The sequence below is a fragment of the Rhineura floridana genome, chromosome 3 (assembly GCF_030035675.1).
Source record: "Rhineura floridana isolate rRhiFlo1 chromosome 3, rRhiFlo1.hap2, whole genome shotgun sequence".
Lineage (NCBI taxonomy): Eukaryota > Metazoa > Chordata > Lepidosauria > Squamata > Rhineuridae > Rhineura > Rhineura floridana.
The window spans coordinates 1,863,275-1,877,969 of NC_084482.1; the positions used below are offsets into that span (position 1 = coordinate 1,863,275).

A 14,695-nucleotide genomic window follows, 5' to 3' on the forward strand; every position below is an offset into this window, starting at 1 on the left:
ATCGGGGCACACAATTCACCTCACGTTTTTGGCAAGCGTTGTGGAAGTTGCTGCAAAGTGAGCTGAGACTGTCGTCTGCCCATCATCCCCAAACGGATGGGCAGTCCGAGAGGGTCAACGCAGTGTTGCAACAATATTTACGTTGTTTTATGGGGTATCAGCAGGACAACTGGATGTCCTACCTGCACTTAGCAGAATTTGCCTATAATAATGCTGTGCATTCGCACATGCAACAGATTCCTTTCTTCGCCAATTTTGGCTACCACCCCCGAGCCTTCCCTGCCCCAAAAGACAGTCTCTCAGTCCCAGCCGCTGAGGATTACTTGCAGGAACTCCACGCTATGCAACAGCTACTCCAAGAGCAACTAGAACAGGCCAAAGCGGATTACAAACGCGCCGCTGACCAGCATCGGAGAGAGAGGAGGACCTCATACGAGTGGGAGACCAGGTCTGGATCTCTACACGTTTCCTAGCTATGCCTGGCTGGTGTCGTAAACTGCAGGATCAGCGTGTAGGGCCCTTTGAGGTGGAGGCTCAGATTAACCCCGTGGCTTACAGACTAAAATTGCCACCCACCTTCAAGATGCACCCAGTCTTCCACAGGGCATTGTTGACCAAGGATGCTGCCCCCGACTCTCACCGTCCGCGAGTGGAGCACGCGCCGCCGTTGTTGGTAGAGGGGGAGGAGGAATATGAAGTAGAACAGATTTTGGACTCGCGAAAACGCCGAGGGCGTCTTCAGTACCTGATTCATTGGAAGGGGTACGATCCAACTGAACGTTCCTGGGAAACAGAGGAGAATGTGCACGCTCTGACTTTGGTGAGAGAATTCCATGAGGCTTATCCAGAGAAACCTAGACCTCAGGGGTGGGAAGGGTTAAAGCATGGAGGGGGCAGAGCTTGGAAAAGTTACTTTTTTTGAACTACAAATACATGGTGCTGGCTGGGGCTGATGGGAGTTGTAGTTCAAAAAAGTAACTTTTCCAAGCTCTGGGAGGGGGGGATGATGTTGCGCTGCAGCCAACTCAGAAGGGAAAGGAAGGGAGGAGGCATGAGTTTCAGGCACCTCCGCGGCCAGAAGAAGCAGAGTTGGGGATTGTTGTGTCTGAGCAGGATCGTGCGGGAGTGGGGCAGCCTGCTCTCCAGCCAGTTCCCACGAGTAACGCCCTTTCCGAGGAGCCGAGCGCACCGCCTCCAGTTGATGCAGAGGACTTGTGGGGGGAAGCTTCAGAGTCAGTGCCAGCTCCTCCTTTACCAAGCAGTTCCCAGGAGGATTCCAGTGTGGCACCGCCCCCTGACCTTGAGCCCGTTGCTCGGGAGCAGGTGTCTTCAGATGAGCTGTTGGATGCGCGTCCCCTGTCTCCTCGTTCCCGTCGCCGCGAGAAACGGACAGGGCAAAGACAAGAATTACGAAGGAGTCAGAGATTCCTATATAAGCCTGCCGCTCCCAGTGGGGGGTCGTTGAGTCAACTTCCTTCACACGCTGCAGAGCATGTCTAGAGTATAGTTAGGGACTCTAGTGAGTTAGCATAGGGTTTCCTATGAAGCGCAATGCCTTTGATGTATCCATCACTCTAATAAAATGAGATTTACTTGCACACACACTCCAGCCTCATTCATTCGGCTCTGGACGGGACAAAGAATGACAGTGAGCAATTCTACAGAATGTTGAGCAATTCTGGATAACTTGTAACCGGCAGTCCACATGATCGTATCTGCCTTGTTAAATGCTCTGGTAAAACAGAGGGCTTGAAATGTTTTAGGTCAGGAACCTGGTATTTTCCCTCTTCCCCTCCCCTTTTTCTCCAATGCTTAGAGCTTGGGAAGAGGAGAATCATTTATAACAGAACAGGAAGAAGACTGGGTGGGGGCGGGTTAAGGAGACAGAGGGGATGGTTTTGTTTGCTTTTAAAGTAAAACTATGATGCACAATGAAAGGAAGTGACTCGCTAAGGCTCATAGAGTGACTCAGTGGCACAGCCAGGAAATTGGTACAGAAGTTAAGGCTCCAAGCCCCCCACCTTTTCACTTTTATTTTCAGAACCAGGAAACAACCCAACTATCCTTAATACCTGTCCTGGAGATCTAAACAATACACTTTAGGGATGCTTAGTATTTATCCACTGTGAACAGGTTCTAGGTTGCTTTTTTCCCCCTGCCAAGCTTTACATGTTTTAGGTTTCTTTATAATGATTTAAATCTTTTAATTGATCGTAAATCACTTTGGGTTCACTTCTGTGAAGCAAAGTGACTAATAAATGTAAGTAGTAGTATAAAAAATATATTACCATTAGAGTTTACATTTTCCCAAATTCTGTTCATTGGGATAAACAGGATAAACTTAGACTGCAAATTTTCTTTCTTTTTATGCCAAGTATCAGTGATGGAGCATGAGAAACCAGAATGGAAGGGTGCCTCTGAGCATATGCAGAGTGCTTTCTCAATTACTCTAGCCCACACCTTTTGGAAAGTGTAGGGCAGGGCTTCTGGTTCAAAAGACGTGGCTTCAAGGCTCCTCGCACATAATATACAAATTAAGCTGCAGGCTGATAATCGCCCACATGCTCTTGTCGGAGACTTCTGAGAACTGCAGAGACAAGCCCAGGGCAGTTCCTCCTCCTGCTGCTGCTGCTATAGAAGCATATCTCACAGGTGCCAGGTCAGCCCTGGAAAGTTAGGGAATGAACACACACACAAAACAAAAGAGCCAGCCAGCCAGTGCTCACATTGCCTCTCTCTGGCAGGGGATATTCTGTGCGGCATCTGGGCTGCTGCACCGTCACCAGAAGCCAAGCACAGCAGGGTGTGAAGCCCTGGAGCTCAAACTACACTTATAGACAGGAGAGTGGTACAGTTGCCACTGAAATATCACTCTGTATGGCAGGGGAGGGGGGAGCTCACACAACGCATACACACACATACACCAAGGCCATGAGATGGAGCTGCCTTTCTATGTAGATCAGGCCGTGAAGGTGATAGGCTGCCATCCGTATGCACCCACCCATTGTTTGCCTCCAGCATCTGGTATTCAGCTATGGTCCCTTTTTTCTGTGGCTGATAGCTGTGGTTTGGCCTGTTCCCTGTGGTTCCCCTGCAGTTGATTTCCCCAGAAATCAAGGGTCATCTAGCTACCCTTATTACATGTAGCAATATATGAACAAGCACTTTGAAGTTTGTCTTTTACGTTCAGATGGGAGGGGGGCTTGCTAAGAGTCTGGGGTATGTTTTCTATGATGTTCTGTGTAGAGCAGCCAGGCAAGGAAGATTCCTATTCATCTGCATACTGAGGCAGCCCTATGACAGATGAACTCCCACATGGGAAGAGCTTAGTCCTTCTTCACCCTTTAGTAAAGAAGTAGGTAGCGCATTAAAGAAGTGTCCTTGAACACCTGAAAGGGAGAATCTGGATTTGGACTCCAAGAGAACAGAAGAAGTTCATTCTTTCTTTTTCATATTTTACATTACCTCCCACCACCACTGTTTTTCATTCATTCTCCTCATTTGCTTCTTTCCCTGTTGTGTATTTCTGTCTGGTGCTTTACTCTGTAAAGCCACAGTAAAAATTAAGCATAGTGATCACAGGAAATAGCTGCAGGAGTTTTTTATATGCAGGGTTTTATGCGTCTGGTAACACTCATGTGCTTATTTGAAAGGTTACTTTCGTTTACTGGCTAAGAAGTATCACAACAACATTGCTCCAAATGTAAGAAATAACATGCAAACAACTCACATCTTTATTATTATCATTATTATTCATTTAATTTGTATCCCGGCCTTCCTCCCAGCAGGATCCCAGGGCGGCACTTTACAGTCTGGCTTTCTCAATCGGTTATTTCTGTTTCACTGCATATCCACACTTACTAATTTTTATTTATTTCTCTGCCAGAAAGACTCATTTTATGCTGTTTTCTACTGTTTTGATATTGTATTCTAATAGTGTATTTTATATTTATAATTTTCTGTGAGCTGCCCATAGAACTTAAGTTATTGGGCAGCCATACATATAAATATAGGAAAATAAATAACTTATGAAATTCATTACTACAAGATGTAAGAATGAATTAGACAAAAATGGGCAGGGGGTGGCTATCAACACCTGTTAGCCATGATTCAGAAGACGTATGATTCCCGCTGTGGGATTGGGATTTGAGAGGAAAGGTACCTTGGTGGAAAATACGCCTTTATGGATTTGTAAGGCAGTTTGTGGCTGCTCATTTGTGAAGACAGAGCACTTTAGTTATGCTTAGTGGCGCTCACTTTCCTTCACATAGTTCAGAGCTGAACTCTGCTCTGGTATTGAAAAGTGAATTCTCAGGTGAAGGTCAGGACACAGGAATTCAGCCTCAAACTGATCCTTGATCTCAACAGCTGGATCTGCAAGAATCAGCATATTCTTTGGTAAGGTGACCCACACCTTGATAAGTATAGGGGGAGGTTCAGTGAGCATTAACATGGGAATAAGCACCACTGGACTCACTGGGAGTCTACTTTCCAAGTAGTAGGAATAGGAGAAGCTGCCTTATACAGCCTGGGCTTTTTGGGTGGAAGAGCGGGATAGAAATCTCATAATAAATAAATAATAACATACCAAGTCAGATCATTGTTCCATCCAGGTTAGAACTTTCAGGCAGGACCCCTTCCTAGTCGTACCTGTGGAAAGGCGGGGGATTGAACCCGGGAACGCCGTTAAGCTCTAGAGCCCTTACCGTAACCCTGCAGAAGAAAGATGGAGCTGGAACGGGGGCTTCCTGTGGCGGAGGAGTGAGAAACGCTGCCCGCTGGCCCCGGCCGGCTCCGCCACCCTTCCCGTCCGCCCCGTGCCTTGGCCACCACCGCGCTTCTAGAATCCGGCGCCGGGCTTTGCGGCTCGCAGCTCCTCCTCCTCCCTCCCCGCCGCCGCCTCTTCCAGCCTGAGCTCCCGAGCCCTCCTCGGCGTCGGGGTTTCGCGGGAAGAGCCACAGCCGCTTGGTCCCTTCGGCAGACTCCGGGGCTTGGGACCGACTCCGCGGGCTCTTTTCTTCCTCCATGGGCGGTTTCCCTCCCGGACTCTTTCATGCCAGCCAAGGCCTTCGCGGCGCCTCGGTTCCTTGGGCTCCCGCCGGGTCACCAACGTGCCGCCGAGGTGGACATGCATTTCTCCTTCAGCGAAGAGGACATTAAGCGGCACCGGCTGCTGGCGAAGTCGGTGAGGTCGGTACTTTAGCGCTTGAGTTGGCGTGGACTTTCCGGGCGGGGGGAGAGAGACGGCGGGACGCCGGTGCGTCTGGCAAGGGCATCGCGCCGCCTGGGCAGGTGGCGAGAGGGGTCGCGGCAGAAAGCGATGCCAAGGTTGGCGGTCCCGACCTGGAGGCAAAGGCGATGAGGGAGAGGTGGCGACGTAACTTCTCCCCTCGTACAGGGCTCGCTCAGGGGACTATTCATGTCCTGAGCAACGGCAAAGAGCAATCTTTTAAGTTGAGTCCCGGCTTCCTCTGGGGGGGAGGAGGCGAAGGGAGAGGGTTCCCCAGTTCTGCCTCTTTGGGGGAATCCTGGAAATGCCTAGCCTTCTTGGTGACGTTGGCGGAGATCCTTGGAGCACGCCTGTCAGCCTGTTGCGTGAGTTTGGACCCATAAAAGAAGATACAAGTTTCCCAGTATTACGTGACTCTGCTGCCTTTGTGATATTGCTGTGGACGGCGGAGATGCATCTTTTGGGCCACATGGGTGTTTCTTGGCACCTGTAAACATGTCCCAGCCGACTCTGCAGTGTTGGCCCAAGAACTTGGGAGGCCACCTTTGAGATTGTGAATGGCTTCACTGGCACCCTTGACAATGTTGCCACTCCAGATGATGCTTTGTATTGCTTGTGCTGTCAAGCCCTTGAAGCACAGGAAGAATTGCACTCCTTGCCTGGGTGCATTAGCTGTGTGTTGGTTGTATTGTTTATGATGTATCATCTCCAACAAGGTTGTTAGCTATCCTGGAAACACAGTGTATTGAAGTGTAGAATAAAGTGCATTCAATAAAATAAGTTATTTTCCCTGGAGGTTGCATGCATTCTGGTGCACTCTGTTTTACAGCTGTTATCCTATGTTGATCTGACGCTACCAGGGTTCATTTGAACTTTTGGGATCCTGCCTCTGCCTTACCAAGTGTCTCCAAGCCAGAGCTTTGATAGCTTTCCATGTGCCCATTAGTAGGAATAGGATGGGGGGAGGGCACGTCTGTCTGTGCTTGCGTCTGCTTCTAGTTTTGATCTTTCTCTGAGAGGCGCCACCCTTTTCCTGCATGCATGCTGGGCAGGAAATCTCCAGGCCAAGTGCAAAGGGGAAGGTCTGTCTGGCATTGCCTGCCATAAGGCAGATTCAAGTCAGATCTGCACAGGCCACTGGGCAGCACGGCTCACATCCTCCCGACAGCTGCCCGCCCACCCCTCTCTCCCTCCTGTGGCTTTTGGGGATGTGTTTACAAAGAGCCTTGTTTTCCCCTCTGGTTTCCCATTGGGTCTCCTTTGCAGTCAGTGCCACTGCCTTGCATAAAAACTAGTTTGGGCCTCCAAATAGTGCGTCACGGTTGGCATTTAGTGTCTGGTGTAACTTTTGCATGAGGTTGCTTGCATGTTACAGAACATCATGAAAAAACTGTCCTTATTTTAGGGAGTCACATGAGGAGACAGGATAGGATTGACGTTACTGCAGCTGTGTGTCTAGGCTTCCTATGGCACTACAGAACAGGCTAAAAGTTGAATGGCCAGGAAGGTAGTGGCAGCATCAGGTCCCAGTTGTGGTCCATTGGATGAAAGAGCAGAGTGCATACAGACACACACAAGTCCCTGGGTGGTCTTGTTGACCAAATCGTCATCTCTTAACCTCATTTCTCCATCTGCAAAATGGAAATATTAGGGGCCTGCCTTACATGGTTGCCTTTGGAATAAGCAAGAATGAGATTGTCAAGCATTCTAGGCATCTGAAATGGGCAATGAACATTATACATTAATGAGAACATACCACATGTATGAAATGTATGGATGCAGTGTTTACAAACACACAGAGGCCAGCATAATGCTGTATTTGACAAACATCTAGAAATGTAGATGTGCAGAAAAAACCTCTGTGTTGATCCCTCTCCGAAAGTAAAATAAGGCTCTCTCTCACTCACTCCCCACCTCCAATCGAACAAATGAGTGAGGGATAAAAGAGAGGGAGGGGAGCAAATGTGCAGATAGTGCATCCCATTCTCACAGCTCCCAGCCATGTCTGCCTAAGACAGTGATGGCAGAGCCAGCCCAATGTTTTTTGCTGCCCTAGACAAATTAAAAATCCTCCCCATTGTGGTCTCATCATGCTGAACAGCAAACGATAGCACATCAAGCAATTAGACTTCAGCAGGATACTCTTTTCTGTTTTCATGTTTGTTTATTTATTTATTACACTTGTATACCGCCCAATAGCCGAAGCTCTCTGGGCGGTTTACAGTTGAACTGCACTTGCTTCTTTTTTTCTTCCTCTTTGCAACTGGTCGAGTAGAGATCCAGAAATTCTTGATGGTGTTCCCTGGAATTGCAGGGGAAGTCACCCAGTCTCAATCTCTGTGGTGTGTGGTGTGTATTCAGCTTGTATAGTTTAAACATGTTCAAGTGCTATAGGAAAGTGTTCTGCAGCACCTGACAGGCTAATCAATTTTTTGTGGGCATGGTACCGAACCCAGTTTGTTAGATGCAGTAGTAAAAAAGATCTATACCAAACAAAGAGTACATTCAGGTGTCTGGTGGTGGTCAGATTCTATTTTCCAGGTAAAAATAGGGAAAGTGGGGATGCTTGATGGTGGTCTGAACCTCTTCAGACAACAAGAAAAAAGTAATACCATAGATAGATCCTTTTAAAAAGTTGCTCCAACAAGCCTGCACCACAAAGAGTCTGAGGGATTTTTAATCTTGCTGTTTGGGCACAATCAGCCAGCAACTGCATGTGCAAGCCCCACTGAAATGAATGGGAGCTGGGCAAGAGTGCTGCTTGTGCACCAGAACATTCAGGCAGACTGTGCATCTTGTCTTTTGGTATTGTGTCAGCAGTATTGTGTCTGTCACTGACATAATTTGTATCCATGCTGACCAGTTACTGGAACTTGGTCTCAACAGAGATTCCTGGTCTCCTATTGTAACCAGGACTGGCTTCCCTTTCTGCATAAGATCGCCTGTATGTTCTCTACTATTGAAAAAAATTAAGACTTTTTGCATTGTGAAGTGTATTATTGCCTCCTGAGCAGCTAAAAAATTCTGTAAGGCTTCAATCCTGAAGTTCATGCTCTCTAGGGAGCAAGTCCCATTGGATTCTGCCTGGAATTGTGCTGCATAGGGTCCTAATGGAATTAGGTCTTTTCTCAAGGATCTTTCTGAAAGACGCCTCTGAAAATTGCAGAAGTCTCTTGTGCCTTTTCCTCTCCGGCAGCTTTCCTTGGCAGCCACATCCTAGTTTGGAGGGGAGCTGTCATTACTGCATTGCATTCTCAGTCTGGCAGGGCAGAGAAATGTCATATGGGAAACCAGAGAAGAGTAGCTATATTTAAGCTCTGGGGAAGCAGCCTGGTGTGGTAATGGTGCGTCCCATTTTTCAGCGCTTCTCCATTTCTCCAGCACCTGGGTCAGGAGCATGCTCTTGAGCCAAGTTACTTCTGCTGTTCTTTGTTCCTCACTATTCTGCTCTGAGCAGATTGAGAGAGAGTTTGCCTAGGATTCCTGTCAGGTTGAAAGTGTATGTGAAAGGCTTGGTTCATGCGTCGTTGCAGATCTGGGGAAAAGCTGCAGGGTTGCTATCCCCATTAGCTCCTGCCTGACTTCTGGTGTAGGCAAGAGAGTGGATCTTGACGTCCCATCCAGCTGAGAATGGTGCTGAGATCCCATTTGGATTGTGCCCTAGAGAACTCATGACGCACTCAGCGGTGGCTGCTGAATTCTCTGTGGTATCCCATTAATAAACAGGCACGTAGCCAGAAATCTTGCAATGGCCGAGCCTAAGAGAGTACACTGCGGGGGGCTGGGTGGATAGACATTGCAAGTCAGTGAAAACCTAAAAACAAATGGAGTTAGCATGAAGATAAGCAAGAACTTTTAAGGGAGTTTGCAATGGTATGAGAGAGGTGTAATTTCTCATGCTTGTCATGCACACATTTGTTTTGTCCCACTGTCACCTCTGATCAAACAGGTTTTGGACACAATACAAAACCCTGTTTACCTCCCTTACGAGGAAAGGTTGCAGCATTTGGGGCTTTTTAGTTTAGAGAAAAGGCGGGTCAGAGGAGACATGATAGAAGTGTATAAAATTATGCATGGCATTGAGAAAGTGGATAGAGAAAAGTTCTTCTCCCTCTCTCATAATACTAGAACTCGTGGACATTCAAAGAAGCTGAATGTTGGAAGATTCAGGACAGACAAAAGGAAGTACTTCTTTACTCAGCGCATAGTTAAACTATGGAATTTGCTCCCACAAGATGCAGTAATGGCCACCAGCTTGGATGGCTTTAAAAGAAGATTAGACAAATTCATGGAGGACAGGGCTATCAATGGCTACTAGCTGTGATGGCTGTGCTCTGCCACCCTAGTCAGAGGCAGCATGCTTCTGAAAACCAGTTGCTGGAAGCCTCAGGAGGGGAGAGTGTTCTTGCACTCGGGTCCTGCTTACGGGCTTCCCCCAGGCACCTGGTTGGCCACTGTGAGAACAGGATGCTGGACTAGATGGGCCACTGGCCTGATCCAGCAGGCTCTTCTTATGTTCTTATGTTCTTATGGCAAAAGTTGGATAAGTATGCACACCATGAACCGCACTCACTGGCCAGACAGAACACTGGAAAGTAGGAGCCCATTTACTGAGCAATTGGATAGAATCCTGCCTATAGTGCTTCCTTCTATCTTCTTAAGTAACAGGGCTAGAGACTTTTGTTTTTAAATTAAAGGCCCTGGAATATTGGTCATAATGAATTGAGCTATTAAGAGATGGAGTCCAACAACATCTGGAGAGCCACAGGTTGCCCACCCCTGAATGAGGACTAGGTAGACCAGTGGCCTTGATGACATAAGGCAGTTTTATATGTTCACCTTCCTTACTTTGAGCTGTAACACTGTTTTATGCCGCCTTGATATAATTTTATGAAAGTGTGGATTATAAATCAATCAATAAAATAAATTTTAGGGGAATAGGTGTTACCTCAGTGGTAGAATATGCATTTTGTGTAAAGAAGTCACCAGGTTCAGGCCCTGATATCTCCAGCTAAAAGGATGTCAGGCAGCAGTTCTGAAAATGAGTCCCACTTGTGCTGTTGGAGAGCTGCCACTAGTCAGAACATACAGCCTTTCCGATCCGGAGCTCACGTTTAGCTCAATCATGCATTTGAAGACCCACTTCTTAAACTTGTACCATGCATTTGGTGATAGCGCTCTTGTTGCAACCCAGCTAAGGTCAGACTGTGCCTGTTATGCAGGGGTGCGGAAACCTTTTCAGGCCAAGGCCCACATTCCCTTTTTGGACAGCCTTCCAGGGGCCACATGGGTGGGGCTTGAGGAAAACTGGGTAATTCATGTACATTTTACCTTTGCACAATAGGCTACTTTCTACACACGCTCTGACACCCCTCTTTATTCTCCATCCAGGCAAGCACGAGGCGTTCTCAGAGTTCAAGCAGCGATACTCGAGGAGAGTGCAAAGGAGGGCTGGGGAGGGGGTGTGGCCCAGGAAAAGTCCCAAGGGCCAGATAGAGAGGTTTGGAGGACCATATGTATCTCCCAGGCCAGAGTTTCCCCACCCCAGCTGTAATGGGTCCTGGCCCACCAGCTGAAGGGCAGTGCTTTAACTCAGAATAAGATAAGGTCCATATCTTCAAAAGTGGGTGGCAGATGGGAGCCCAGCACACCTCACAAACCAAAGTAATGTGAGTTCTGCACTCTTAATGCTGAATGATATGATTTGCTTCTTCTCAGTCTTTGATCAGTAAGCTCGTAGCAGTCCTGTCAGTTGAGGACTGAAAGGGAAACCCTAAGTGGAGCTGAAAGGAGAAGGAAATGAGATTTCTTGGACAAAAGCCCCTGCATTCATCCCCCTTTAACCCAAAGCAGAGCCTTGTCTTACAAGGACTAGCTCCCATGGTTAGCTCAGTATAAGTGTGCTGTAGTATTAGCAACAAGATAATAGAACTTTTTCTATCTCACTTGTGATAGTCATTTTAATCTTCCTGCATTAGTTCCTCTTTATGAACTTTTGCCCTTCCTGTGTTGGCCTAGTAAGATTTGTATGGCTTGCTTGCGCTAGTGATAGACTGGATGTGGAGGCAGTGATGGGCTGGATGTGAGCCAATAAACTGAGGCTGAATCCTGAAAAGACAGAGGTGTTATGTGTCCAGAATTCTTGTGCCCAGGAGGTGGGGAGACAGCCTGTTCTGGATGGGGCTGCTCTCCCCTGGGAAGAGCAGGTCCACAGCTTGAGAGTACCCCTGGATCCAACATTGCCACTGGAGGCTCAGATGGCCTCAGTGGCTAGGAGTGCCTTTTTCCAGCTCTGGCTGGCTCGCCAGCTTTGTCTCCTTTTGGACAGAGATGTCTTGGTCGCAGTACTCCATGCTCTGATAACTTCCAGATTGGATTATTGGAATGCGCTCTGTGCGGGGCTGCCCTTGAAGACCACTCAGAAACTTCAACTGGTCCAAAATGCAGCAGCCTCTAGATGTCATATAACCCCTGTTTTAAAAAAGCTGCATTGGTTGCCAGTTCGTTTCCAGGTCCAATTTAAGGTGCTCATGCTAATGACTTAGCTCCCAAATATCTGAAAGATCACCTCCATTCCTACAGACCCTGTCAGATGTTGAGATCAGCAGAGGGGCCCCTTTTGATAGTTCCATCACCCTCGGAAGCTCGGGCGGGAGGCTCAGGAGAGGCATTCTCTCTGGCAGCCCCTGGGTTGTAGAATCTCTCTACACAGAGGTGGATCTGGCAACTTCATTGTATAGTTTTAGATGAATGTTGAAGATGCATCTCTTTATCCTGGCCTTCGACACGAGACATGTATTTTTAGGACCCACTCTGTTTTGGGAGTTTAGATTGTTTTTAAATTGTTTTTTATGTTGTATTTTAAAATCGTTTAACCTGCCCTGGGACCTTTGCGTGAAGGGTAGGTAACTGATAATGGTGATGATGATTATAGTAATAGTGTCCTATATTTGAGCCCTAACAGACTCTCTCCTGACCTATTTGCCACAAATTGTAATGGAGATTTGCCCTGGGGTCACACCATTGGGGCAGCCTCATTTCCAGTTCTGCAAAATCTCCCAAAACAAGGCATATACAGTGCCTTGCAAAAGTATTCAGTCCCCTGACCAACGCTCTCATATTACTGAATTACAAATGATACAAATGAGTTCCAGTTTTGGAAAAATGGCGGGGTATAAATGATGATGATGATGATGATGATAGTTTATTTTGAAACACTGAAACTCAAAATCAATTACTGTAAGGTGACATTGGTTTTATGTTGGGAAATGTTTGTAAGAAACATACAAAACTGACACATGTTGCTTGCATAAGGATTCAGCCCCTGTGCTGTGGAAGCTCCCAGTTTACACAGAGGAAAGAAATTGCCCTGTCGAGGACACAATTACCTTGCCATTGGCCTCCACCTGTGAACCATTCAAGTTGCTGTCACATTGTCAGGATAAAAAAAACACTGTTGAAGGATCATTGGTCAGGCTGCAGATCTGAAGGAAAATGCAAGGAGCATTCTACAGAAGTGAGAGATAATGTAATACAAAGGCATAGATTAGGAAAAGGGTACAAACTAATATCCAAGTGTTTGGATATCCCAGTGGGCACAGTTGGGTCAATAATCAGGAAGTGGAAGCTGCATGATACCATCCAGGCACTGCCAAGAAAAGGCTGTCCCTCAAAACTCAGCGCTCGAACAAGAAGGAGTCTTGTGAGAGAAGCCAGAGAGGCAATAATCACTTTGAAGGAGCTACAGAGTTCAGTGGCTGGGAGTGGAGTAATGGTGCACCAGTCAACCATATCAAGAGCTCTGCATAACACTGGCCTGTATGGGAGGGTGGCAAGAAAGAAGCCGTTACTCAAAAAGTACCATCGGAAACCATGTCTAGAGTTTGCCAGAAAGCATGAGAGAGCCCCAGCTGCGATGTGGGGAACAATTTGTGGTCAGATGAGACCAAGATAGAGCTTTTTGGCCCAAGCTCAGAGTGCTATCTGTGGCGCAAGCCTAACACTTCCCATGCCTCAAGACACACCATCCCTACAGTGAAGTATGGTGGTGGCAGCATCATGCTGTGGGGATGCTTCTCATCAGCAGGGACTGGGCATCTTGTTAAATTCGAAGGAAGAATGGATGGAGCAAAATACAGGGAAATACTGCAAGAGAACCTGCTTCAGTACACTAAAAAACTGAAGCTTGGGAGGAAATTCACTTTTCAGCAAGACAATGATCCCACGCACAAGGCCAAAGCAACACTGGAGTGGCTCAAGAACAAAAAGGTGACTATACTACAGTGGCCCAGTCAAAGTCCGATCTCAATCCCTTTGAGAATCTGTGGCACTCTTTGAAAATAGCAGTCCACAAGCAATGTCCAATCAATCTGAACAACCTGGAGCAAATCTGCCAAGAAGAATGGACCAAAATCCCTCCCACACTGTGTGCAAAGCTGGTACATACCTACCCCAACAGACTTAAAGCTGTTATTGCAGTGAAATGTGGCTCTACCAAATATCAGTGTGTGTGGGTTAAGAACATAAGAACATAAGAAGAGCCTGCTGGATCAGGCCAGTGGCCCATCTAGTCCAGCATCCTGTTCTCACAGTGGCCAACCAGGTGCCTGGGGGAAGCCCGCAAGCAGGACCCGAGTGCAAGAACACTCTCCCCTCCTGAGGCTTCCAGCAACTGGTTTTCAGAAGCATGCTGCCTCTGACTAGGGTGGCACAGCACAGTCATCACGGCTAGTAGCCATTGATAGCCCTGTCCTCCATGAATTTGTCTAATCTTCTTTTAAAGCCATCCAAGTTGGTGGCCATTACTGCATCTTGTGGGAGCAAATTCCATAGTTTAACTATGCGCTGAGTAAAGAAGTACTTCCTTTTGTCTGTCCTGAATCTTCCAACATTCAGCTTCTTTGAATGTCCACGAGTTCTAGTATTATGAGAGAGGGAGAAGAACTTTTCTCTATCCACTTTCTCAATGCCATGCATAATTTTATACACTTCTATCATGTCTCCTCTGACCCGCCTTTTCTCTAAACTAAAAAGCCCCAAATGCTGCAACCTTTCCTCGTAAGGGAGTCGCTCCATCCCCTTGATCACTCTGGTTGCCCTCTTCTGAACCTTTTCCAACTCTATAATATCCTTTTTGAGATGAGGCGACCAGAACTGTACACAGTATTCCAAATGCGGCCGCACCATAGATTTATACAACGGCATGATGATATCGGCTGTTTTATTTTCAATACCTTTCCTAATTATCGCTAGCATGGAATTTGCCTTTTTCACAGCTGCCGCACACTGGGTCGACATTTTAATCGTGCTGTCCACTACAACCCCGAGGTCTGTCTCCTGGTCGGTCACTGCCAGTTCAGACCCCATGAGCGTATATGTGAAATTAAGATTTTTTGCTCCAATATGCATAATTTTACACTTGTTTATATTGAATTGCATTTGCCATTTTTCCGCCCATTCACTCAG

The 14,695-nt window shown here is 47.1% G+C and overlaps 1 protein-coding gene across 3 annotated transcripts in view; it reads left to right on the top strand.

Moving 5' to 3' along the window:
* Window positions 1–14,695, top strand: part of PDE4A (phosphodiesterase 4A) — a 373,782-nt gene that overhangs the window by 271,077 nt on the left and 88,010 nt on the right. Inside the window, exon 1 of one of the 3 annotated variants that reach the window (XM_061613769.1) lies at window positions 4,728–5,190. The exons of the other annotated variants lie outside the window; for them this stretch is intronic. Within the exon in view, the coding sequence (XP_061469753.1) occupies window positions 5,054–5,190 (137 nt within the window). The 5' untranslated portion in view covers window positions 4,728–5,053. Of the gene's footprint in view, window positions 1–4,727; window positions 5,191–14,695 lie in introns of those variants that run through there. 3 annotated transcript variants of the gene reach the window in all.